This window comes from Leopardus geoffroyi, chromosome D1 (assembly GCF_018350155.1).
Source record: "Leopardus geoffroyi isolate Oge1 chromosome D1, O.geoffroyi_Oge1_pat1.0, whole genome shotgun sequence".
NCBI lineage: Eukaryota > Metazoa > Chordata > Mammalia > Carnivora > Felidae > Leopardus > Leopardus geoffroyi.
In genome coordinates, this window is record NC_059329.1 from 13,278,544 (window position 1) to 13,303,603 (window position 25,060).

Consider the following 25,060-nt stretch of genomic DNA (forward strand, 5'->3'; position numbering starts at 1 on the left):
ATGGCCTCTGATTCTGTCATCCTTGGACCATCCTTCTTCCTCATGGCCCACATCCAATCCATCATCAAGCCTATAGATGCGACCTCCCAAAATACTACTCAAGTCTGCCCACTTCCTTTCTTGCCCCTCCACCACCCGAATACAAGCCGCCGCCACCTCCTGTCCAGACAGTAGCCTCCTAAACTATCTGTACCCACTTGCAACCACTCATACTCCTCTGCATTGTAGCTACCTTGGTCTTTTCCAGAAAGTTAGGATGTTATCCCTCACTACCTGTTTGGAACCCCTCAAAGGCCTCCCATACCTCTTTAAGTAAAGCCCAATCCCTCCCAGAGCCTGCAGGGCCCTAGACAGGCCGGCGGCTACCCAGCTCCTTTCTGTGTCCAGCCATAATGGCATTCCTTCAATTTCTTCAATGCACCTGCTTCCCTCTGGAAAGCTCTTCCCGCCCTTTATAGCCTGGTTAACTTGACACCAACCCTTCAGATCACAGTTCAATAATCACTTCCTCGGTGAAGCTTTCCCTGGCCATCCAGAGGAGATCTGATTCTCCTGGTATCTCTTAGTATAGGATTTCGCTGCACCCTACAGTTTTCTCCTCCATGACACTTGGACCATGTTATAAATGCACATTTATGCGATCGCTTGGTTAATACATAATTATTTTAAATATATTTAGTAATTGCTCCTTGCCTGGAAGGGGCATGAGAGCAGAGGCCAAGTCTGCTTGCGCTCACCGCTGTCCCCTTCCCGTCCCGCACCAGGACCTGGCACATGGTAATTAAATTTTTAGAGAATCTTGAATTAATGGATGCATGCATTATAATTATCCATTTGGGATCTGCCTTCCTTAGTGGACTGTGAGGTCAGAGAGATACCGCCTTTTTCCCTCTTGGCATCCTCAGCAACTAGCCTAGAGCCTGGCACATGGTAGACTGTCGATCAATAAGTGTTTAATGGATGCCTGAGAATAGCAAACAGATGCTTTTAAAATATAAAGGAGTAGCTCTGTCCAATGATGAAGAATTCCAATATCTGTATTGCTCAAGAGAATCAATTACCCAAACTTCCTGTGATGTTGTTCCGGGAGAAGGGATTCTGCTGACACGAGTAAGGTGGCCCTGACAGCCTGAGGGTATTACACATCCACCTACTTAAAAGTGCTCCCTTTAGACAAATGCAACATGCTCAGCTCACCCATCACAAGTGAAAATCTGTCCATGCAAATTTTTATTTAAGCAGGAGTCTATCTGTTCAGGAGGAGAAAGCAATCAACGCCTGTGAACTCGTGAGAGTCAGATTCCCTACCTGGGAGCCCCACAGCGCAGTTCCTCAAATGGTCAAGGCACAGCTTCCTGGTCCAAAGCAGGGGAACAGAAAGGACAAACAACATTCCCAGTCACGGTTACCAACCTCCAGCCTGCCAAGTTCAAGGTCCCTTTAAAGGGTTCTCTAAGTCCAATAGGTGTATTCAGATAATGCAGCCATCTATCTGTCCGGGTGTTTGGGGGAGACAGAAGCACAGACCCCAAACCATTGCAACACCAGGAGACTCATCTGTTGACTGCCGTACGGGGGCTTTTCTTCTTTTGCAAAGCCATGTAGATAATATTTCAACAATAACCACACATTTCTCCCTGTGGTATAGACACATACAAAATGCATTAGGAAAAATGCCAATAACTGAAATGCTTTTCTCAGTAGCTCTATTCAAGTGAGTGTCTCACAGGTGCCACAGAAGTGCACAGCTTTCTGAATCTGGTTCCAAAGGGAGCTCAAAGTCAATAAGCCTCCTCAGCTATCATCCAGCAGGACTAAATCACTCCAAGGGCAAACCTTTCTGAGTTATGTGACCATTTCTTTTGCAGAGTTTTACCGAAAACGGCATGCCATAAACCAATTTAATTCAAGGTAACCCAAGCTGCTGGATGAAAAGGAGCCCAAGAAATGAACAGAAGGAAGAAAACGCAAACGTTTCAAATTACAGAACCTTCAGTCATGCCGAGAAATGAGCACAAATTAACAAACCAAGAAGGTTTCCCAGGCCCTGTAAGGTACCATTCCAAACACAATCCCCATTCCCCGTTATAGAAAAAACCTGTCATTACGGTGGGGGTTTTGCCTTTGAGAGGGGTCTGGCCAAGGAAATCCTTAGCCGACCAGAGTTATGCTACGCAAACACGCTGCTTGGTTCAATGATGTTCAGAGGACATTCTAGGATGCCTTTTATGTTGTTGTCTCACGAGCCGTGGACAGGAGGACAAGGGAATTCTCCACTCAGAAAATACTCAATTATTTTAATAGGATTACATTTTAGATTGACAATGTTTAAAATAGCCCCCTGAATTTATTAGCCTGCCAGCACTTCAAATAAGTAATTTTAATGCTAGGATCTTTTAAGTTTAAGTAAATGACTGGCAGTGAGTCAAAAAAATTTCCTCCAGCTTTCTAAAACACAACACTTCAGCTATCAAATGGAAGTTCATGACCTCAGTAGTAAGGACCTTCACACTGGGTTCTCCACGTCTATGATTTGCCACATTTTTAAATACATGAGTTTCTCTGAACTTTTATTTTTTATGACTCCTCTTTGATTTCCAAAAATCATATTCTGGCTTGACAAGATATTGGTTGATTGCAAGGTTCAAGTGAACCTGTGACAAAAGTACCCTATTCTTTAGTCCCTAATGCCTTATTATGACTTCCCCTTTCACCCCACCCGTCCCTCCTCTGCTGCAGATAAATCATTAACTGCATAGAGGACCTACCACATGCAAGATCCTGGATTAAGCGCTCTAAAATCAGCCAAGTGATTTGCATTTCTCTACTCTGCCCAGCCTGGGTTGGGATCCAAGCTCCACTATTTCCTGCTACCTCCCACAAGTTTCTGAACCGTCCAAGCCTGGTTTTCTCATCTGCCAAATGGAGAGAATAGCTCTCCGGTCACAGAAATCTTAGGAGGATTAAGTGAGATATCTGTCAACAACACTGAATAGTGTTGATGTACAGCAAGGATTCGCTCGCTATTATCCCTTACTGTTACTGGTTTTCACCCACATTCCCACTTGAAGCCACCAAATCCCTACCCCAGTCCCAACTTTAATGGACTGAACCACACTCTGTAAGAGATTTTCTAAAAAGGTGAGCTCTGATTAGAGGATGGTCATGGATGTTTCGCTTTTTCATAGTTGCTACCAAACTCCATCGTAATATGGTAAAGCTTCCGGTTAACGAATAACCTGGGCTGGGAGGCACACACAGCCAAGGGTCTGGAGCAGGGGTTGGCAAACTGTGGCCTGTGGGCCGAATCAAGCCAGAGAGCTAAGAACGGTTTTACATTTTTCAATGGTTGACAAAAGAGTAATATTTCAGGACATATGAAAAGTGTCTGAAATACAGATTTTCAGTTTCCATAATAAAGGTTTATTGGAACACAGCCATACTCTCTACCTCGTGTATTTCCCATACCTGTTTTCACATTACAACAGCAGAGTGGAGTTGTGGCAGAAATAATACATGCTTTAGGCCTGTGGGACATACCATCTGATCCTGTACAGAAGTGGTGAACATTTAAGAAATCTGCAGAACCTTCTGAAAACCATACCTGGTACTGCTTGAGTATCTCCACAAAGATGCTCCAAGACAGGGCTTAGACTAACCTCTACCATGGTCATGGGGGCTCTGAACTTGACAAAGGAATGTTCTACTGTTCATCTGACTCATTGACCCTCTCCACCCATTAAGTTAGAAAAAAGTTTATACGTATATACACACTCCTATAGAAATGCTCACTTTGTGTGCGTGAGACGATACAGAGCGGGCAAGACAGTCCTACATTTGTTTCTCCTGATTCTGAAATCCTGCATAGCTTTTAATTTGGGTAGATTTTGCTACAGCTTCTTCCAAAAATGCTCCTTGCATCATAACTCACCTTCTTGAGCTTCATTGCTGCTTTGCTCTCAGGTAATAATTGCGCTTTTCATACTCACTCCCCACCCATTTGTTGAATTTTGTTTCGGGGTGGCGACCCAACTGGCTTTCTTGTCTTAACTCTCTGGCTCCAAGTCTCAAGTTCCTTTGTCAAGTACTCAGGGACTCGTAGGGGGCTTAACTACAGCTGAGGTAATAACCATGACAATGAATGTAATTGGTTAGCTCTGCCCGGGGAGCCCAAGGCTTGGACTTGATTCTCAATGGACCCTTTAGCTTCTGTGTCCCATGAGTTGGCACTGTATGCTCTTGGATCCTCATTTTCTTAGCTGGCTCTTCTGATAACTATGCACACATAGCCATCTTCCTCTGCACCCCAGTGGTAGGAGAGCCAGTGCCTCTCTGTAGGAGGACTTGATTATTAAGGTTCCGGAACAGAGGGACCAGCTGACTCGTCACGCGATCCCTTCTGCCGCTACGGTAGAGCGTGGAATGCGATGGCAGCACACTTGATTTCTGAGGAGGGAAGAAAGGCCCTCTTTCAGTGGTCACTCAATAAATTAAAGAGCTGTTATAAAAGGTACCCGAGTCCGATTTGACCTTTGTTCTCTTCACTTTACTATCAGCTTCAATGCTCTGAATAGCACGGGCATCAAAGGTATGAAAGAACAATGGAATCCAAGCCATTCTTCTGGCAAGGGAGAAAAAGGTTCGTTGGAGAAAGCTGCTGGGCAGCACGGAGAATTCTATGTCCTAATACACCACAAAACCTGGCACAGTGGTAAGTTCTAGAAGAAATGACAACCTCAGATGGAATGTTTCTTCCCAGGTGGAGAGTTCTACCCCACAAGACAGGGTAATGCTTAAGACACCCAAGACCTGCCCCAGAGGTAGGATGGAAAACTCCGGCACGCTGTCAAACCACCATTCTGACCTTGTTCAATCTGTTCATGACTTGAGAAGGAAAGCCTTTTCCTTTGTCCCTTTCCTGTTTGGGGGGAACCGGAGGAAGAAAGCTAGGTTCAGATAGGCAAGCCTGAGGGGGAGGCCCAATGCTCTCCAGACTTAAGATGCTAACACCATGTTACATTCCACGGTCATGCCACGTCTGCCAAAATCTGCCAGTTTTTTGTCCTCTGGCTTATTCTGAATATTTCTGCAAAAACAAATCTTGACTACGGAATGCTGTCCTAACTGCGTCCAAAAACTGGTGGATAACCAGCAGTTTCATGGAAGAGACAAGTGGAGGAAACAGGAATATAGCAATACTGCAATTCCACATCCCTGAAATCCCTCTTCACCAGAAAGTATTTAAGTGCCAAATCCTAATCAGACCCAAATAAAAACTTCAGAGTTGGAACACAGAAGAGCTTAAAAAAAAAAAAAAAAGAACACGCTTTTTGCCAGCTTGCTTTTCCTCAAAACCATTTTCCTGCCACGGATTTTATCTCTTACCATAAAGACAATACCCGTAACCAGAAGTTACTTGTAGACAGTACACCCAACTCATCATCAGGGCGAAAAAAAGGAGGCCGTTTGGGGCAATTTCCCTACTCTCCATCAGAAGAAATATGTCACAGAAAGGAAAAACCAGGAGAATCTCGACTAAATGCACAGCCCCCGGGCTCCATGTGAAAGAAAACAGGACTACAGAACATCGGGGGCTGGGTGATGGCGGGGTGGGGGCGGGGAGTGTGCCTGGACCCTGAGCAAATGCATTTAGCATATTAGTTGTCCTAGAAAGTCAGAGGGATTGGCAGAGCACATTTCTGTTTTGACATCTGGCCCATAACAAAATTACTATTGATCTGTTGTGAGCTCCCAGCAAAACAGTATAACCTAGTCTCAGAACAAAGCATCATACACTAAATAACAGGCAATAATCACCTTTATTTGTGCCTTTGGTCCAAAATCACCTCTTTGCTGGTGTTCTGCTTGGTCCATTTTAGGATAAGCTTCCTATTCCTAAATAGAGGGGTCCAGACTTTTTTTTTTTTTTTTCTAACGCCAGTACAGGATTTACCAGTACAGGAATTCTACCAGTACAGGATTAATCCTGTCTTTCAGTAGCCCAGTGGCAGCAACAGCATAATGCTGACATCTACCTTGAGCACACACTTCAGTTTGTTGCGGATTCTAGAAACTGACAGGACAAGCATTATTTTCCAACATCTGTTCTACAGGCAGTCGGGGGGAAAAAAAAAAAAACAACGATGAAACAAATCAGACAGAACTGTTTGTGGAGGTTTGGGAGGGGTAAAAAAAAAAAAAAATAGAAGAAAAACAAACCATCCGCCTTATGTCTAATATATTTTCACGGCTCTAAAAAAAAATGATAGATCAGTGCCACTCACAAGTGACACTAGTTTCATTAAAATGATCATTGAGGATTTTCAGTGGGCTGTATTTTTCAATGATGCTACTACACCATTAGAGTTTGTTCCAAGGCCCCACGCTCCTTTTACAGCCTGGTTTAGCTGGATGCTGACTATTTGTTGTCCAGACTGGTAAACCCCCTCCTCGTTTCAAGCCTGGGCCATATGCACCCCCAAAATACATCACTGCCTTCTTTTTAGAACAGAGCTGTATTAACCAAGAAGCTATCTGATGGTTTCTTTTACCTGCATCAGTCAAAAGAAGACAAATAATATAGATCAAGTGCACCTGTGCTCTGGACTGCATTGATCTGTTGCATGTGTGGTTAAATCCTGTCAAGCAGTATTAGAGGTGAAGCATTATCATCAGAGCACCTACTCCAAGAGGCATCCAGGGAGTCATCCGTGGACCTTCTACCTGCCCTGCACAGCAGCGACGAAAAAGACTTCTCAAACCCATCCTCTATGAGCCCCCAGCCTTTCCAGCAGGGGACCCAGTAAAAGGATTTCATAATGAAAGGTTAACCGGGTGTTCATTACCACTAAAGAGGAAACTGGCCAAGAGGTAAAGGAACGAGGTGGAAGATATATATATATTGGGGGCTCAAGGAAGACCACGTTCCCAAAGGTTTGGTGCCATGGCCATTTTACAGCGGCTCATCTAGGATGGTTTAGGTAGTCTAGAGGTGGACCAGATAGCTGCTCTCTTCTAGAAACTGCTCATTACTTCAAACGTCTTTGCCTCCTCTGTCCTACCCTTACTGGCCCATGGATCATGGATCCGCGTAGATGAATACACTGAGAGGCACTACACATCTCTATTCGTGGTCTCCGAGGATGTGGTCGGCTGACAGATTGCAGCTTGAAAGGCCCAATTCTTTTAAGTTTTGCAGAGATGTCCACGTGCTGACCTCAGCAATATTAAAGGCATACGATTATTATGCAAAGTCACGAATGTACACTCATTTCAGAGTTATCTAGGGGAAATTGTCAGATCAACTTTAGTGACAAAGCACAGCCAAGTGGTGTTTTGAGAGGGGGAATCCATAACACTCCAGTAGCACAGAAGGTCTTTTAATAATATCTGCACTGAGAACATGAACAATTGCTCATTTTTTCCCGGTTTATTTCTTCCCATCAAACCACGGGAGTAGGGTTCTGAATTTCTAAAGCAAATCACACTTTTAATAAATTCTGTTATGCCTTTATTACAGGCTAGTAATTTAAAAAAAAAAAAATCTGTTCCCTCTGTTAACAGCTCCACAAATTCAGCTGCACAAGTGGCAAAAGCTAGGAAATACAGCGACTATGTATCCTGGTTTTGCCAAGGCAGGTCTGATTTCAAATACTCTACCCCTCTGGAACCCATAAATCATGGAAATGTCTCAGAACTCCACCCATTTTAATGTCCAAGCTATATTTTCAAGATTCCCATCCACACGTGGTCTCGGCACAATAATGTCAGCATGAACTTTTTTCTCTTCCCCATAATCTCTTGTGCTCTAATTTTGGTTCAGAATATGTAGTCACTGTACCAATATGCTAAGCAGCAAACACTTCACCTCCTGACAGAGCTTCTCCCTATCCTACCACACATAATACACGCTCATTGTTTAACTACCTATATTCTCATAGACACTCAGCTCTTGAAGGGCAGGGATTCTATCTGTCTTGTTAACCATCAATTCCCAATGGTGCCTAGCACATGACAGGTGCTCAACAAATACTTGCTAAAATCGTGAATGAAAAATAAATCAAATAGAAAGAAATTATACCCTCCACCCAGGAAAATCTCAAGATAAGAAGTGCAATGGGATCCTTTACTACTGCAGAAACATGAACTGTGCCTCCTCACACCCGAGGATCCATGTATCTGACGCTATACAGACGGCAAAGGGCAATCTGGAGGAAACGCCACCCACTCCAGAGAGAGCACTAAGTTCAGAGGGACCGGGAGGTCACAATTTGAACGATGACCCTATTCACTCAGGTTCTAGAAGTCTTCCTCCAGAGCTTCTGAGAAAACTGTGGACACGAAGTGTCCCTTTGGCTTTCACTCTTCCAGTATAATAACCAAGTCAGGTTTACAGGATTTTGGGATTCAGGATTTTGGCAGTCACTGTTCTTAAAAATGTGGAACAGGGGCGCCTGGGTGGCGCAGTCGGTTAAGCGTCCGACTTCAGCCAGGTCACGATCTCGCGGTCCGTGAGTTCGAGCCCCGCATCGGGCTCTGGGCTGATGGCTCGGGGCCTGGAGCCTGTTTCTGATTCTGTGTCTCCCTCTCTCTCTGCCCCTCCCCCGTTCATGCTCTGTCTCTCTCTGTCCCAAAAATAAATAAACGTTGAAAAAAAAAAATTAAAAAAAAAAAATGTGGAATAGGAGCAGACCTGTCTTCTCTTCTGGAAAGAAAAGAATCAAACAAAGGGCTAGGCCTCCAGGGAATTTAGTTGCCGCTTTCTCGGTTCCGTCCCTGTAGGCTTAGAACTCACATACATACATGCTGGCTGAGGGTATCTCCCATTGCAGGAGGAGGGTAGGATGTGTCATACCTTCCAGAAGGATAGAACACACCAATCAAAGTAAGGGCATGTGCCTCGGTGCCTTGAAGGTTTGACCACTCAACTATAAAAATGGATAAAGTTTAGAGATGTGGAATATGCCCTTAGACAAAAACAAGATTAAAAAAGCGAGAAAGCTGTCTGATTTCTACCACAACATTTAATAATTTTGACTCCTACATGCAACTGCAAAAACACTAGAGAGACAGTCAAGCTCACTGCTTGGGAACAGTGGGTGGATTTGCTTCAGGACATTCAAGAGCAGGCGGGGATTTTTTTTTTTTTTTTTTTTTTTTTTTTTTTTTTTTTTGAGTGAGAGAAATTGCTCGTTTGGGTATGAAATTTCTTAACATGATCAAATTTTACATGAAGTGAGCAAGATACGGACCCTCATTCACACCAACCACCTGGATGCCACAGGCTAATATTTTCAGAAAGAAATACGGGCTCTGAAATCAATGAAAAGCCATGCTAGGTCACCTTCAGCATCCCTCTCGTTATTGTATAATCCCCAAATTATGTAAAACCACATGTGGCAACTCTGGAAGTCCTGAGAGTTTCAACCGATCTTAAGTTCAATGAACAACTTATAATCGAGCGCCTAAAAAGCCACACCTATAGGAACAAACAAGAAACGTGATCGTTCCCTCTACCCTAAGCTGATGGTAATAGGTTACTGACTGTGTATTGTTCCTGAGAGTTGGGCATGGCACTAGGAACCCCAAATTCTGTGATACATTAGGATCCGAACCCTGCCTTCACAGAATTCAGTCCACATGGAGCCAGGTGAGCAGGCAGGTGAGAGGCATGTGCTAAGTGGGGACGGAGAGGAGAGGAGGTGCAAGGTGGCTGGGGAGTGGCACACAACATGGAGAGATCAGAGAAGCCTACCTGGGACCAGGTGGAGAAGCAAGGTCAGGAATGGTCCGACAGAGCAACTGACTTCTGAACTGAAGGATTCGGTGATTAGGATGTCAAAGGAGGGTCAGGGCAGAGCAGAGGACAAAGGCATAGAGATGTTAAAGCATTTGATATATAAGGGAAGCCAAAACAAGACTGCAGTCGTGGATGCCACACTAAATAGACAGTGACGAGCAAGGATTAGACTCTGGGGTGTAAGTCAAGGGACCCATGAGTGGACATCACAGAGGATGATATATGACAAATCATTCCGTTACAGCTACTTAAAAGCAAAAAGGCCTACTTCTCAGCTATGTGTTGAACACAGTCTGTGGTCTTCCAACCCTGAAATTCTGTGAGTCACTAATTCCAAATCCCAGCACCCTGCACACCAACCCCCCCCCCCAAAAAAAAGCCACAAGATAAGTTCAGTTACATACAAGAGACTAGATAGAATATGACCACGTCTCCATCAGTGCAGGTACATTAGTCAAATCCAAGAGCTCCCCTTCCCACTGGAAGAGCTAATGTAGCCTTAACAACAGGCACCTGCCACAGGCAATGATTTATGACAGATCAGCAATCACGCATATTTGTTTCATTGGATTTACTCCTCCTAGAACTAGCAGGGAAAAAAAGAAAGTAGGAGAACACTTTCAAACTGCTACCTGCTTTGCCGTTTGCCAATCTACACTAAGATGCTAATATTCCCAATAAACAGGCTTGTCTAAAAGTAACTTCATATCACAGCAGCTCTTACAAAAGGCCATTTGCTTCTTCTGAAGCAGGAGGCTACTGGCATTAACAAGGATAAGTGCAGCTGTTTAGTCCAGCACCCCTGAGGACAGGATACATCATCTAACACCTTTTACTTAACAAGGTTCCAAGCCAAAAGAGTACTTTCATCAGCATGTTTATACGCTTACTTGCATATTCTAATGCTAACAGTACCAGATGACAGTTTCAGAAGCAGATACAAGAGGGGATCATTTCTCCTCCAAGCATATGCCAAGGCATACATCCGAAGAAAATGTTGCCTTATTGTTCCTCGTACACTCCAGGACCTCTTTTACTGAGAACCAAGTTTAACTATTCTGATGCCAAAGTCAAGTAGATAAAACATTCTCTGGCTCAGAGCCAAAGGTTCCCAGGATTTACTAATTAGGTGAATGAAGGGGAAGAGATTTGAAGACCAAGAGAAAGTAGAGATGCAATTAATAGGCCTCATCCACTAACCAGCTTCTCCAAAAGCCCAACACCGTGGCCTTCTGACCATCGCCCCCACCGCCACTTAATATATTAATTATGCATCAAAAATAATTGAGGTTTTGATAATTGTGCAACCTGAGCACAAAGCCCCAAAGCAGCATAACTTGGAATCTTCTCCAAAGCCCTTTGGGTTTGGAAGCTACAAGGCAATGGTTCTGGTCCCAGCTATGCCTCTCTCTCTGTAGTTCTTAATATCTGGCAAATCATCAGTAACCTTCGATCTCAATTTCTCTCACCTGTAAAATTCAACGATTACACGTGCCACATGCAAAATTTTTCTAGATGGAATAAAAATGATGAAACACGTGATTATAAAGGGTTTTAGTGTCCTCAGAAGATAATATATCTCAATACTGAAGAATTATAAATATCCCCAAAAGGGGGGGGGGGGAAGCATTTAATCAGGCTTTTAAAAAATATATTTTTGCATGTCTAGTATGTACCAAGCATTCTGCTAAGTTTGTGGAAGCCACGATAGAATAGCCAAATCATAATATGCCCAGAGTCCCTACATTTCAGATTACTGGGGAACATGGTCATGAGATCCATTAAGTTATAACCTATTCCACCCTATTCTGCGCTACAGTCAAAGAATAGACAGAATGTTATAGGAGCACAGAAGGGAGTACCAATTTTTCTGTATCATATCTAGGTATGAGACGCGGTAGTTGGCTGGGTTTTACATACGTATTCTCTTTCTTACAAGTCACATTCTAATATCCAAATGAACACAGTTGGTAGCCAACACTGGGTCCATTAACATAACTCCAGGTGGAATTAAAGAAACATCGCTCCATGCAATTCCAGTAATGAAAAACATAAAAGATGAAAATGAGTATAGCTGCCAGCCAAAATCAAACATAAATCCCAACCAACACTTCATGATAAAAACAAAATTCATTTGCAAAAATGCATTCGAGAAGAAATCAGTAAAGAGTTAATACAGCCTTCTACAAACTTAAGAGAAAAATATCTCTATAAAAACATACATGTAATAAGGCTACAGATCATTGGTTAGCTGCCAGAAAAATGATGGAATATGGTATAGTTTACTTATTTCTTTTTAATGGCTCCAACATTCCACCTGAAAAATTGGTCCCGGAGCTGTATAATTGGGGATAAAAATTAAATGACAGTTTCCATTTGTCATGATGAAAGCTGATCACTTGTGTTTTTTCATTTATCCATGCTGCCTAAAGTGGTTCCTAAAGTCTACCAAGCCAATCTTTTCCCTAACAGTGAAAATAATGCTGTTACTAAAATAAAGGGAGAAATGGAATAAGCTGTTGGCATCTGAACACACATTTCATTCAGATTCCCTACTTCTTGGGTCTCTACCTCCAAAGAGTCTCAAGGGGGAAGCCAGATGACAACTTCTGGGGTCCCATTAACATGATCTGAGAATAAGCCATTGATGGGTTCCATTGTTTTAACTTATCAATACTATGCAATTACTACTATTTCACATTGTCAGTAGAAAATCAACCCCTCTTCATCTTCCTCCTACGTAAAAGGCTGCTTAAATGGCAAAGATAGGGCCAGTAAGCAGATTAGGGCCCCGGAGGGAGACACTCACCCTGGATCCTATTAAGGAAGGAGGGAGTCCATGGAGCCAAGTGTTGTCACTGGGGTTATGTTTTGGGGGACAGGGATGTGGAGGGGGGGGGGTCTAAGTATGAGGCATGGTAGAGGACCACGGGGGACTACAAGAGATCAGCGTGACAAAGACACTTCTAATCTTAAAACACGAAGTTACATGAGTTTGGCCTTTGCTCATTCTGATCTCAGAGCTTATTTGGAAAGAGGAAGGCAGTCTCTCACAAATGTATTTAAAAGCTTAAAAATAGATTTATGTCCCACTGCCTTGAACTCTACACCTTCCCTTTCATTCTCAAAGGGGCTGGTTTGAGTTTGATTGGATTTTCGACAGTGACCTCTGAGGACACGATTCAAAACGAGAGTGGAACCAAGTAAGACCAAATAGGAGTAAAAGAGCACTAGCTTTAGAGCCGGACCTCGGCGACTGCTCCTCTCAATGGCTGCGTGACGTCCCAGCAAGTAATTCAGCCTGCCAGTGTCTCAGTTTCTCGTGCAAACATTGGAGATTATAACAGGATTAGGAATATTCAAAGAATGCATAAATCGCCTGGAATAATGACTTGCGCATAGCGAATCCCTAGTAATGTTACTACTATTACTATGAGGCCGTGTAATTGCAGTTAAAATAAAAAAAAAAAAAAAAAAGAACCATGTAGTCGGACATAGAAATACTAACCAGAAATTTAATAAAATTGTAAAGGTACTGCTTCCAGACAGAAGAACATGTGCAATCAAGCTTAGAAAACTCCAGGGTGGTTATTCATATGAAAGTATTCACTTTATAAAGACTCAGCTTGGAAAGCACTCCTCGTGGTGGTAAGCATTTCAGTTCAAAATAGTGGGACTACCGAATGCCTATCAGAGATCAAGAACCACAAGAGGTTCAAGAGTGACCAAGACAGCACCCCTACCCTCAAGGAACTTACAACTTTATACCGTTTACGGAGCACCTACTATGTGCCGGTGGCTGTGCAAAATGCACCACGTGCTTTACTGCTCTTGATGCAAGGAGCCAGGCCTTGTCCTTCCCATCCCACAAAGTCAAATGCTAGGACACAGTAAAATGAGTTACCGGCTACGCTGTTATGAAACAGCTGAGATTTGACGCCAAGAATGTTAACCCTTGTGGGTCTGACTTCAAAGCCCGATTCCCACTAGTACATCACACGGTCTTCCGTTTACTTGTAATTCATCAACTACTTGCTGGGACGGGGTCAGGCAAGTGAAAGCTCACATGTTTGGAACTGGTGCCAAAAGATGTTGAACTAGAAACAGCCACCGAGTGTTTCTGAGATGAGAGGAGCTTTGGAAAGGCCATCCCCCTTTGTAGATTAAGGGATGGATGAAAGAACTAAGCCCCAGAGAGGCTAAGTAACTCACCCGAAGTCAAAACAGAGTTTCATGACTCAGATTTTTGTAAAAGAGGTGTCATTTTCGTACTGGTTTACGCTGTAACTTGTCAAACTACTATCCAAAATGAGGTAAACGGGAGAAGCCTAACAGGACCCCAGAGGCTCCAAAAGAGTCGGGCTGGAAATCCAGACTCAACCAAGAAGCAGCCAAGAGCAGGGTGTCCTGGAAAGGAAGTCTTGGGGCGGGGGGGAGGGGGAGAAAAGGAAACACTCAAATCAGAATCAAAGAGCCATCAACAACCTCTGCCCCTACCCTCCAGAAAGCCCAGGCGGAGACCCCTGGGATGTGTCAACCGGCCAAAGGGGTATAGAGCTAGAACTCCGATAAACGGCTCAACTCAGATATAGGTAAAAAGAGGCTTTGGGGACTCCACCAAAATAGGTACGATCTATTCCGTTAAGTCTCAAAATCAGGTAAGTATGGTAAAGCCAAACAGGTCGTTATCCACATAGCTCCTCTTATTCTTAGGACCAGTGGAAAGTATACTATAGGACGACTACACTGTGATCTAGGTTACAAGGTCTGGACAAGGGTATTCGGTGCCAGTGTTAGTTTCTAGCTGGACTGTTGGTGTCTATATTTCAAAGAGGCCAGTGGAAAGCATGGGGGCCTTAAAACCTACAAATCTGATTTTGAAATGTGGATCTGTCATTTATTAGCTATCTGGCCCTAAACAAGTCATTTAATCTCTGAGCTTAAGTCACTTTCTTCACCTGTAAAAAGAGAAACAATCCCCAGTTCTGGTCTCCCCAGGACTGAATAAGAGAACTAAATTCTCTTGCTGGTTAGTGGTTTATTGCCTCTCAATTTCAAATTCACCCTTGATGCCTGCTCTGTGAAAATGGATCTGGACCCTTTAAATATTTTCCCCTTAACCCAAGGGCATAATGTCTGGCTTTGTCAGTAGAGGGCGCTAGAGGGACACTGCAGAAGGAACAGAGCTGCTCCAACAACCGTCCCCTGAAGTGCGGGGATTCCCCAGTTCCCAGGTCCTACAGACCAAGGCGACTTGGTCCTGCACGGGCTTGAAGCTTCGCCAACACCCTCCCCAGGCAATGTTGTGTCAGAACGCCCCAAGAAGACACCTTCCCCTGAATGGTTTTCCCCAGCATCCTAGAGGGATCTGGATCTCAGTCTGGATCTCAGCCTGGGGTAGGAGGAGGGGGGCTGTCCTTTGGATGCCCTAGCTGAGCCACCCCAGTGCCCTGGCTGCTGCTTATATTCTTTAACTGCTCTTCCTATATTCTTTACGTTTCACTTTGCTTCTCACTAGCAAATCCCTTGTTGTCCCAAACCCCCGTTAAGGTGAATAAATGAGCTTTCCTGTTCCAACTACCGTGTGGCTTCTCTCTTGACTGGATCCAGATTAATAGAGTTTCCTCAACTAGTGTTGGATATACAGCACTGCATATCCTAACTGTTAACGCTGGGCTCTTCTCAGCCCCATTCTTACAAGACAATCCTTTTCGTTTCTCATTCTGCTTTGACCAGAACATGAACTTACTGCACTGCAAAAATCCCTATATAATGTAAGTGGAGTAATGAATAAGAAAAGAACGCCCCAACAGTTTCCACCAAATTTCTGATTAGAGACAATGAAGGCTGCCGCACAATTAAGCATCCTCTTGTTCAGCGTGCAGCTTACAAAATTCTTTCTGCAACTTCCTTGATTGACCTAAAAACAATGTGACAAAGTGTGAAAATGCCTTCTTTTTACTTGCCAAGGATATTCCCCAAATGATTGAAAGAATCAAATTCATTAGCATATGAAACTTTAAAAAAATGATAGTAGCCATTTTATTTCCTCATTTCTCAAGTAAATAAACCATAATATTTTCAGGGGGGAAAAAAATCCTAGAACACGGGGAAGGTTACCTATCCTAGACTAACTGAGGAATATTTTGGGGACAAGGGTGAGATCACCACTCCCAGGGAAAGAACGGAACACAGTGAGTTGAGTAGCAACATTACAAAGCCAACATGTATTTCCTCACTTTGTAAATGTACCTGCTTAATCCTTGGGTAAGGAATATAAAAACGCATTATTCAAGATGTCATGTATTGTTGGCACATATCATGAAATAAAATTATAACAAAAATATAGAAGATCTCAGACATATTAAGTTCCTGTCTTCAAATTCTTTATTTCCAATCCTCACAATTATTCTTCCTCTAAAAGGAAAGCTGACACAATCCCATGTCATCTGTATTTTTACTGCTGTCTCAAAGTCTCACCTAATTATCAATTTAACAAGGAGCAGAGACCAAGGAAGGAAAAAAAAAAAAAAATCTCATCTGTTAGGCAGGCACCTTGTCCAATTTCAAGAGCCAACCCCCATCTTAAAACACCCCAAAATAGATACTGTGAGCCACCACAGGACCCCAACATAAAGCAAGGCTCCTCATTAAAAGTTGGAACGGACCCTGCCAGGGATGCCTGCAGGGATGCTCAACAAAAGCAGTTACATACCCCATGCCTCTTCTGACCTAGATTAAATTACTGACAAAACGGACAGACTACCCAAAACTGTGAGCAACGCAGCCTGCCAATGAAAATAATGATTATGCTTGGGTACAGCACACATGCTTTCTGCTCAGCTGGTCAGCGTTTTCAGTTCAGGGGGCTCGATGGTCTTACCAGCCAACCCCTTCCCTGCCAAAACCAATAAGTTACCTTCATTTCTTAAGCCCCCTCAGGGCATTGAATTACTATCCATTTTGCACTTAAGGTCAGTCTTGTAAAACTGTTTCATCCCCCTGGAAAAGCCCTAATCAGAAACAGCCCCTACTTAAAACTCAGATGGAAGAAAATTCAAGATTAGGTGTGCTTCGTGTAATTTTCCACTGTCAGTCTCCCGTATTTGCATTCTTAAAAGTTGTAACCACTGCCTGAGATGGCCAAGTGCATTTCCTGGCAATGTCATCACTTAACGTTCTCGCTGTTTTAGACGAAAACATGTATTTCCCTAAGCCATGGTGTAACAGAGCAATATTTCAAAACGGCTTAACTTTATAGTTCTGAACATTCTAGTGAGTTCAACAATCTTGTATATGACAGTGAAACGAACACATACACACAACCCCTTAAGTGTGCATTGTGTTGGATTTTTTTCATCTTATACCAGGGAGAACATGATTCTGCCAGATCTCTCTAGAGCAAAACAAAACCTGTTCAGAAAACGAACAAACCTTGGCCCTTTTTTTCACTCGTCCATTCATTCATTCATTTAACTCATTTGTTTATGGAATAACCTCCCACTCTGAAAAGCTGTTAAAAACTCTGGGTAGAAAGGAAGCCCTTTTTACCCCACCCGTGTGTTTCCACACTACGTGGGAATCCGGCACTGTCACTCTTTTTGAACCTAGCAAATTCAACCACCAAAAATTATGGTCCTCTGCCCTAAGGAGGGGTCTGACAGGTGCCAGTTTCAAAAGATAACTTTCAGGCCTTAATGGAAGATGCTGCCAAGAGTACTGTTCCAATAAAATACCGGTCCCCAAAGGCCCATCTTTCTGTCTGTTTCTTTCTACCCATATTCAAGTTTGGGTTCCCAGGCACACTCCATCCCGCTAATATGCCGCCCACAATTCTTAACCATCCAGAGTTTTTTATTCCTGGTTCTAGACTGTGCTTCCACTCTAGTAATACGGGAGGAGGTAACCGGCTAAATGCATCTTTGATGTTGATGTGATCTTTCCAGTTACTGAATGTCTCATTGAATTTTACACTATACAACTCCAAATGCAGAAAGCAGACGATTCATTTTGCTAACTGTTGTTCAGTATAGATAGCCAGCCCCATAACTATACACTTTGATTTGGTACATGAGAAAACGTATTTTTCATTACATCCCTTATCCTCCTAATAACATTTCCAAACAGGATTTTAAGAACTGTGAAGCAGAAATAAAATTATGCTCAAGTTCCAAATTGATCTCATGGAATGGAAAATGGCCATCATTGCCAGTGCGTATTAACGGGACTCAAAGCTAGCAAGTTTCCAGTTCAGAAAAATTTCTCAAGTAATGATCATCTTTCAAATGCCCCTGACATTACCAATCACAACAGAAATTCTTTGATGGACCTAAACAGGCTGACGAGGTGCTTCCCACCACCCTGTCCTCCCCCCGCCCCACCCCCCTGGCCGCTGCCTCTCCTCCCCCCACCAGCTCCTTTGTGCCGCACCCAGCCTTCACCAGCAGCTCTGGTGTGCTTCCTTCCTTTTCAATAATGAATCAGGGCTAACATTTCAGTTATCTGGATTTACACAAAAACCGAAAGGAGCCATGAAATTGCTTCTGTAAAGCACGTTCTGTGGTGACTTTTAAATAGCTTTAAGAATAATTTGGAAATAAAAATACTGCTGTAGCAAGTTTTATGTCTTCTGCACACATATGCTGGAGCAATTTCTTTCTCCCAGAGATAGAAGGGAGGACAATGTCTAAACTTCGTAATACACAGCCAATTATGTCCCCCTGTCATCTCACTTGTATTAATTATCTGCCTTCCCTAAGTTATCAAGACCTAAGAGAACACTAACAGCCGCTTATTTCACATTATGGCCGTTCCACTACAGAAAGGGTGGTAATTTATCTCTGCGCCTTTGTGCATTCACACAGGTATGTAAAAATTCAGCACAATCCCAGGCTTTCACCACTTGCAGCCAGTTAGAGAGAGAGGGCAGTTACTCACAGCCACACGGCTCCAGTTCCCCTCCCTACTGCCCTGCATTTGCTGAGGGTCCACCGGAGGTGCAGTCTGTGTTGGGATTTAAATGCTGATTTGCAGCCAAACCCTCAACTGCAGTGAGTTATATGAAAACGAAAACTTTATCGGATTATTCATAGAGCAGCAATAACTATTATTTATTCAAATGTCCCCTACAGACCACTGACGGTTATGAAATATCCACTGGATTCAGCTTAAGACACCAGCAATCCCAACAAAGAGGCTCTTCTTGAAGGGGCCATACCTTGACCCTGAAAGTGCGGGAAGCACCCAGGTCCTGGCTGATTTAGGCAGAAGACAGGGGTTCCTAACTGGAGGCAGGGGGCACTTCTTTCCTAACTACAGGGAAACAGTCAGAGGAGTACACGTGTACAAAGGACCAGTACGTCGGGTTACAGTCTGGAAAACATTAAAAGCCAGTCCCCTCAAGAGAGTCCTGGGAAGAGAGGACAGGAGTGCATCCAGTGCTAGAAGAGAACAAAAAGTTTCCCAAAATAGCCTCAAGGCAGGAAGCCGGTTGTGAAGGAGAAGGGGGGGGGGGGGGGAATACTTCCAATAGTGAAAGGTGTCAACTTTCTTAACCCTGTTAATTTCTTATGTAACTTTCGAGGTTCAAAGGTTTTTCTGGGGAAAATCCTCCCCAAAGACAAGCTGACTTACACAGGGAATAGAGCGAAAAGCTCGGCTTTTGATGCTGTCTTGTCTAGGTGACCCAAGGTTTCCTCCAATTACGTGAGCCAGATTTCCCTTCTAATCCCCTTGGTCAGAAGCTAGGAAATCCAGCTGAATTCTAGCTCTCACAAACTGTACTCTAACCTGGAAACTAGAGGTGAAAGTCAAGTGCTTTATCTGCTCAGATGAGCAGCTTCCCTCCAGATCAGGAGCATTTTAATGAAAGGAGACTTAAGTGAATTGTTGACATAAGCATTACATGTTGTCATTTAATATCAACAGTATGTTTGATTTGTACACAGTTATGAAATGTCATTCGGACCAGAGAGTTATATTGAGGTTTACCACATTATAGGAATGGATTTCCAGAGGGAAGTGAACTGATCTGTCTCAAAATAAAATGTGTTTACATTAACACTTGGGGGAAACAGAGAGCCCTGCAAACATAGATGGAGAGATAAAAAGAAGATCGGTGCAAAACTCAACTTGGACAAACAATAGAATGAAAAACAATTTCTGGGCTCGGTGCATATGTAATCTTTCACTGGATCTTGCAAAAGATCAAGAAAAATGCAAAGTGTAAGTTTATATGGTAAAGAAATAGCCCTACTGGGAAATATTATACTTCAGTCTCCAAATTAATTTTTAAAAAAATTTTAATGTTTATTTATTTTTGAGAGAGAGAGAGAGACCATAAGCAGGGTAGGGGCAGAGAGAGAGGGAGAAATAGAATCCGAAGCAGGCTCCAAGCTCCGAGCTGTCAGCACAAAGCCCGATGTGGGCTCGAACTCACAAACCGTGAGATCATGACCTGAGCTGAAGTCAGACGCTAAACCAACTGAGACACCCAGGTGCCCCTCCAAAATAATTTTTAAGGGGGAGGAAGATGGGAGGGATGAACATGGAGGTAGAAGAAAGGATTCAGGAGGTAGCCTCACCTTCTTAAAGGTAAAAAAAAAAAAAAAAAAAACCCAAACCTATAAGCATCTAACATTTGAATGATAAAATCACATTAATTAGTTGGATTAATTTTATCTAATTACTTGGTAATTAGAGGAAGAGGCACTCATCGTGGGGTACAGGCTTTGAATGGTTTCTTCCCAGAGGTGATGAGGAGTTACACCAAAAACTTACTTTCTTCTCAAGGATCCAAGTCAAAGAGGCAAGCTCTCTTGACCATTAAAATAAGTATCCACTTTTCTCCCAAGCTGCAGCCTAAAAGATGAAGTTTAAACACTAGAATTCCTTAGCCCCAAGATTAACCAATTGAGCTAAACAAATACAGGCATATTCCAAAACGGATCACCTTAGATAGCCTCCTAGATCTAAAAGGCACTCCCCCCAACTTTTATTTCTTTAAATGACTACGTAAGCTTAGCATTTTGATAGGAAAATGAAGATGGAACAGAAGTAGGTGTCCTTTATTGGTCACTTCTAGAATGCTCTTTAAGAAAAAAGACCTTGTGGGCGCCTGGGTGGCGCAGTCGGTTAAGCGTCCGACTTCAGCCAGGTCACGATCTCGCGGTCCGTGAGTTCGAGCCCCGCGTCGGGCTCTGGGCTGATGGCTCGGAGCCTGGAGCCTGTTTCCGATTCTGTGTCTCCCTCTCTCTCTGCCCCTCCCCCGTTCATGCTCTGTCTCTCTGTCCCAAAAATAAATAAACGTTGAAAAAAAAAATTTAAAAAAAAAAAAGAAAAAAGACCTTGTGTCTCCAAGGACTTGAAACAAAACTGACCCAGGTCTCTCTCCTAGAGTCCAAGTCCTCCAGTTCTAAGCAATTAAAGTTAACTCAAAGGAAAACCTGAAGGAAGGTCTCACAGAAAACAAACAAAAACAAAACAAAACAAAAAAAAACACCAGGAAAGCAAACAAAACAAAACAAAACTGCGCGATGAGCCTTTGTTTACAACAGATCTTAATTCTTTATCCTTCACTTGAGGAAGCTGTAAGGTCTTTGGCACCTGGCTAAAAATAGCAGAAGTAAAGCAGGTGACAAAGATGAATGGCTCCCAGAGACACAATTCAAAGCAGAGGAATTTAAGAAAAACTTCAGCGGTGTGTGCGCAAGAGATACTTTCCTGCCAGGTAAATCAAGGTGGAAGCAGACTGCCCCTCCTGCAGCAGCAGACCAATCTGCCAGGCTGACATTTCTCTTCAGTGTTTCATGTTCACTTCTGGGCTATATTTTAAAAAAATATTTTCAAACCCTAAGAAGCTAGTTTTGCCACAGGGTCAAGGGAAAGAGTTGCAGTGTAACCTCATAAAATGCAAAGACACTACATCATAGTCCCTTTCAAATTCCTTGAAAGCTCCTGGCAAAATGACAAACCAAAAAGCACATTACACTCCAGGAGGAGATGGGACGCATGGTGCACGCCTGCCATTCCGGATCCAAGGTCGGTGGGGATCTAGTTGCCCACCGTCGAGGCCACACCCCCTCCTTATGAGGCTGAGAAGCCTGGATCCTTCCTCAAGTTTATTTCAGGTCGGGCACCGCAGGAGACGGTCAGAGACCATTCCTTTAAGCAAATCTCCTAAAGATGCGCCTCTTATGGTGCTTACCTTGTATGTCTGCCCACCCCGCCGCCTTCTGAGGGACAAGTCTTGCACCCTATCTTCTGGTATTTCAGGAAGAAACCATTTCCCTGCCCCTCCCAGCTTTCTTGCTGGTTCATCCTTTAAGAAAGCACGCAAAACAAAAACTTTCAACTCCTTAGAGTTGAACTGGAGAGAGTTTCAGACCTTCCTTCCATCCCATGGAGCTGGCATAACTTCTCCAACTGGCCAAGAATGGAAAGGGCTTCAAAAGGGAGAAGTCAGCTCTTTCCACGCTTCCTTTTTCAGACTCTTTATTAATATCCCTCCTGCACCTCATCAGCTACCAACTCTACGTTCTTTCATTTTTTTCACATTTGCAAAATCAAAACACAAATTCAGAAAGTCTCATTCATACACAAAGCTCCAAAACTCATGAGCAACCGCCCATGAAAAATTCAATCATTTCTTTCCTAATCTTTAATGCATTTTGAAAATACGGGGGGTGGGGGGAGGAAGGTGTATGCAGGAAGGGAGGAGTATTTCTAACAGAAGTACTTCAAAGAAAAAACTGGGGGGAAAAAAACAAAATATCAAGACGGGGACTGGGGGGAAACTCCCACATGTACTCTAAGATCTGAAAATGTGAGCAAAAGCCCGGGAATGATCAATGACTCAACTGTGGAAAAGGTTCCAACAGAGTCCAGAACCTTAAGAAAACCTTTCAGTATTCAAGGAAAGCCACACTGGTTCTGTGACCAGCACGGCCAACGCTCCTACCAAAGCAGCCTCTTCCTTAACTGAAGAGAACAACTTTAAATTATCTTCCCTGCAAAACCAAAAGAAAACCGTCTTTTCAAATGCTCTTCCTCCTGAGAGGAAAGAACCTGTTAATTTGTTGTGTGCCCAACATGGTGAAATATTTTACAGATCGCTAACGCATTAGCATTTCTCTCCATTCACAGCAACTCCGTATCCAAAGATCAAGTTGACACAGCATTCACACTCTGCATGCTTATTTGGAAATGCCAATAACTGGCAGGGTCCAAAAGCAACCTCAGGGTTCAGGCTAAGTATTCGGTAAGAAGCGGAGCCACGCTTCTGCCTTTTGTGTCGAACGTCCCGTAGATGGAACAGTGGCACACTTCCTGGACAGCAAACAGAACGAAGGTGGTTGGGGAGGGGAGAGGTGGTTTCTTGGTCATGCATTCGCTTTTAAAAATCTATGCTGGCGGGGCGCCTGGGTGGCGCAGTCGGTTAAGCGTCCGACTTCAGCCAGGTCACAATCTCGCGGTCCGTGAGTTCGAGCCCCGCGTCAGGCTCTGAACTGATGGCTCAGAGCCTGGAGCCTGTTTCCGATTCTGTGTCTCCCTCTCTCTGCCCCTCCCCCGTTCATGCTCTGTCTCTCTCTGTCCCAAAAATAAATAAACGTTGAAAAAAAAAAAATAAAATAAAATAAAAAAATAAAAATCTATGCTGGCAGAAGAGCTACAGTCCTAACAGTTTCGGCAAAAATCTAACATGTTTGAGTCAAGTCTAGTGAAGCAGATGTGGGCCCTTAGAGAGAACGCTTCCCCCCAAAGATGCACTGTTGTCACTAATGGAGAAGAATAGTTGGAACTGGGTGGCAAATCTGTGCAAGCGGGGATCTGCCCATTCTGTAAGATAGTACAAAACATATTGATGCAAAATGGAACCTTCACTTAAAGTAAAATCAGGAGGTGAAAATTTGACTCTTCAATGTTATGGCAGGAGGGACACAACTACACTTTTTTTTTTTTTTTTAATTACAAGGTCACAAGTGATATTATACATACAGAGGTCAAGGCATAACCTCAATTTGACTTTGTATAAGTTATCTTAAATCAGAGGAGTTTGAGCGAAAATGTTTAAGCAAAAAGAAAATTCTTAAGGTCTCATTAAACTACCATTAAAGGCTTAGCCCTTGTGTATATAGATAAGACACACGATCCGCTGCATGTTACAGTGGGAAGAGCAATGCACAGGAAACGCAAGAACCTGAGCTTTGATCCTGGTCCTTCCACTACCTATGATTTTGGGTAAATCACTCAAATCCCTTATAAAGTAGGGGTGGTAATCCCAGTCTGCCTCACAGGGTTTTTTGCAAGGATCAAATGAAATAACACGCGTCATGTGTGTTTTAAACCTCAAAAACACCCTGTCAATTTACTATTTCCAATTACAGTAATGTTAAAATTAGGCACACTGGAACATCAGTTAGCCAAACAACCAAAGGACTTGCACAGTTCCAAATCTACCGCTCTTCTCCTACTGTTCCCTCTGCTTAAAACGCTTTGCCGCCCCGTAAGGACAGGAACCTCGGTCTTATCCACCTCGGAATTTCCTCAAAGTTGGCACAGTGCCTTGCACAGACTTCATTGTCTACTCACACATACTCATGTCTACTAACGCAAGCTACTAAAAGGGCTTTTGCATACATTTCCCTAACCCCCTCCTCGATCCTACGAGGTGGGCTGCAGAAGAGGAAATCCGCTCAGAGAGGTCAAGTAACTCTACAAAGTTCAAGGCAGAGGCACGTACATGCCAGGATCAGCATCTAAGCCCTGGTCTTTCAGTCCCCAACTATTCTTTCCTCTCTGCTGCTCTCCTCTTCACATTGTAGGTGCTCAACAAATTGAATTTGATAGAAGTCTTCATTTTAACCATAATGTTACATTAAAAAGACATAACTTGAAATAAGCATTTGCGTGTAAACTAAAATTTCAAACTAGACTTCTAAAATCCACAGGCTTCACCTACACAGGAGCTCCCCAAAAAATGTGTCTAGGATTTGCAGACAGATCAAAACACAATGGAGAAATTCCAAAATTTCTGAGTCAAGAGGTAGGAGAAGAAATCTGGAACCTTTGGTCTTGCCAGAAAAATCCTTAAATAATTCAGCTCCCGTTTGTTTAAATAATTAAGCAATTGCAACTTTATTTAAAGAGCACTTACATGAATCTAAATGTCTAGGCTGCCGGGAAAGTGGAACAGACTTTAAAAACCTCCCCCCAAATCTCCTCTCTGAGACGAAAACCAGCCTAAGGAGTTTCAGCCTGGTA

General features: G+C 43.2%; 1 protein-coding gene across 7 annotated transcripts in view; it reads right to left on the reverse strand.

The window, feature by feature from the left end:
• The window catches only part of CADM1 (cell adhesion molecule 1), a 329,666-nt gene that overhangs the window by 256,762 nt on the left and 47,844 nt on the right, over nucleotides 1-25,060 (reverse strand). Inside the window, exon 1 of one of the 7 annotated variants that reach the window (XM_045482882.1) lies at nucleotides 1,309-1,408. The exons of the other annotated variants lie outside the window; for them this stretch is intronic. Within the exon in view, the coding sequence (XP_045338838.1) occupies nucleotides 1,309-1,393 (85 nt within the window). The 5' untranslated portion in view covers nucleotides 1,394-1,408. Of the gene's footprint in view, nucleotides 1-1,308; nucleotides 1,409-25,060 lie in introns of those variants that run through there. 7 annotated transcript variants of the gene reach the window in all.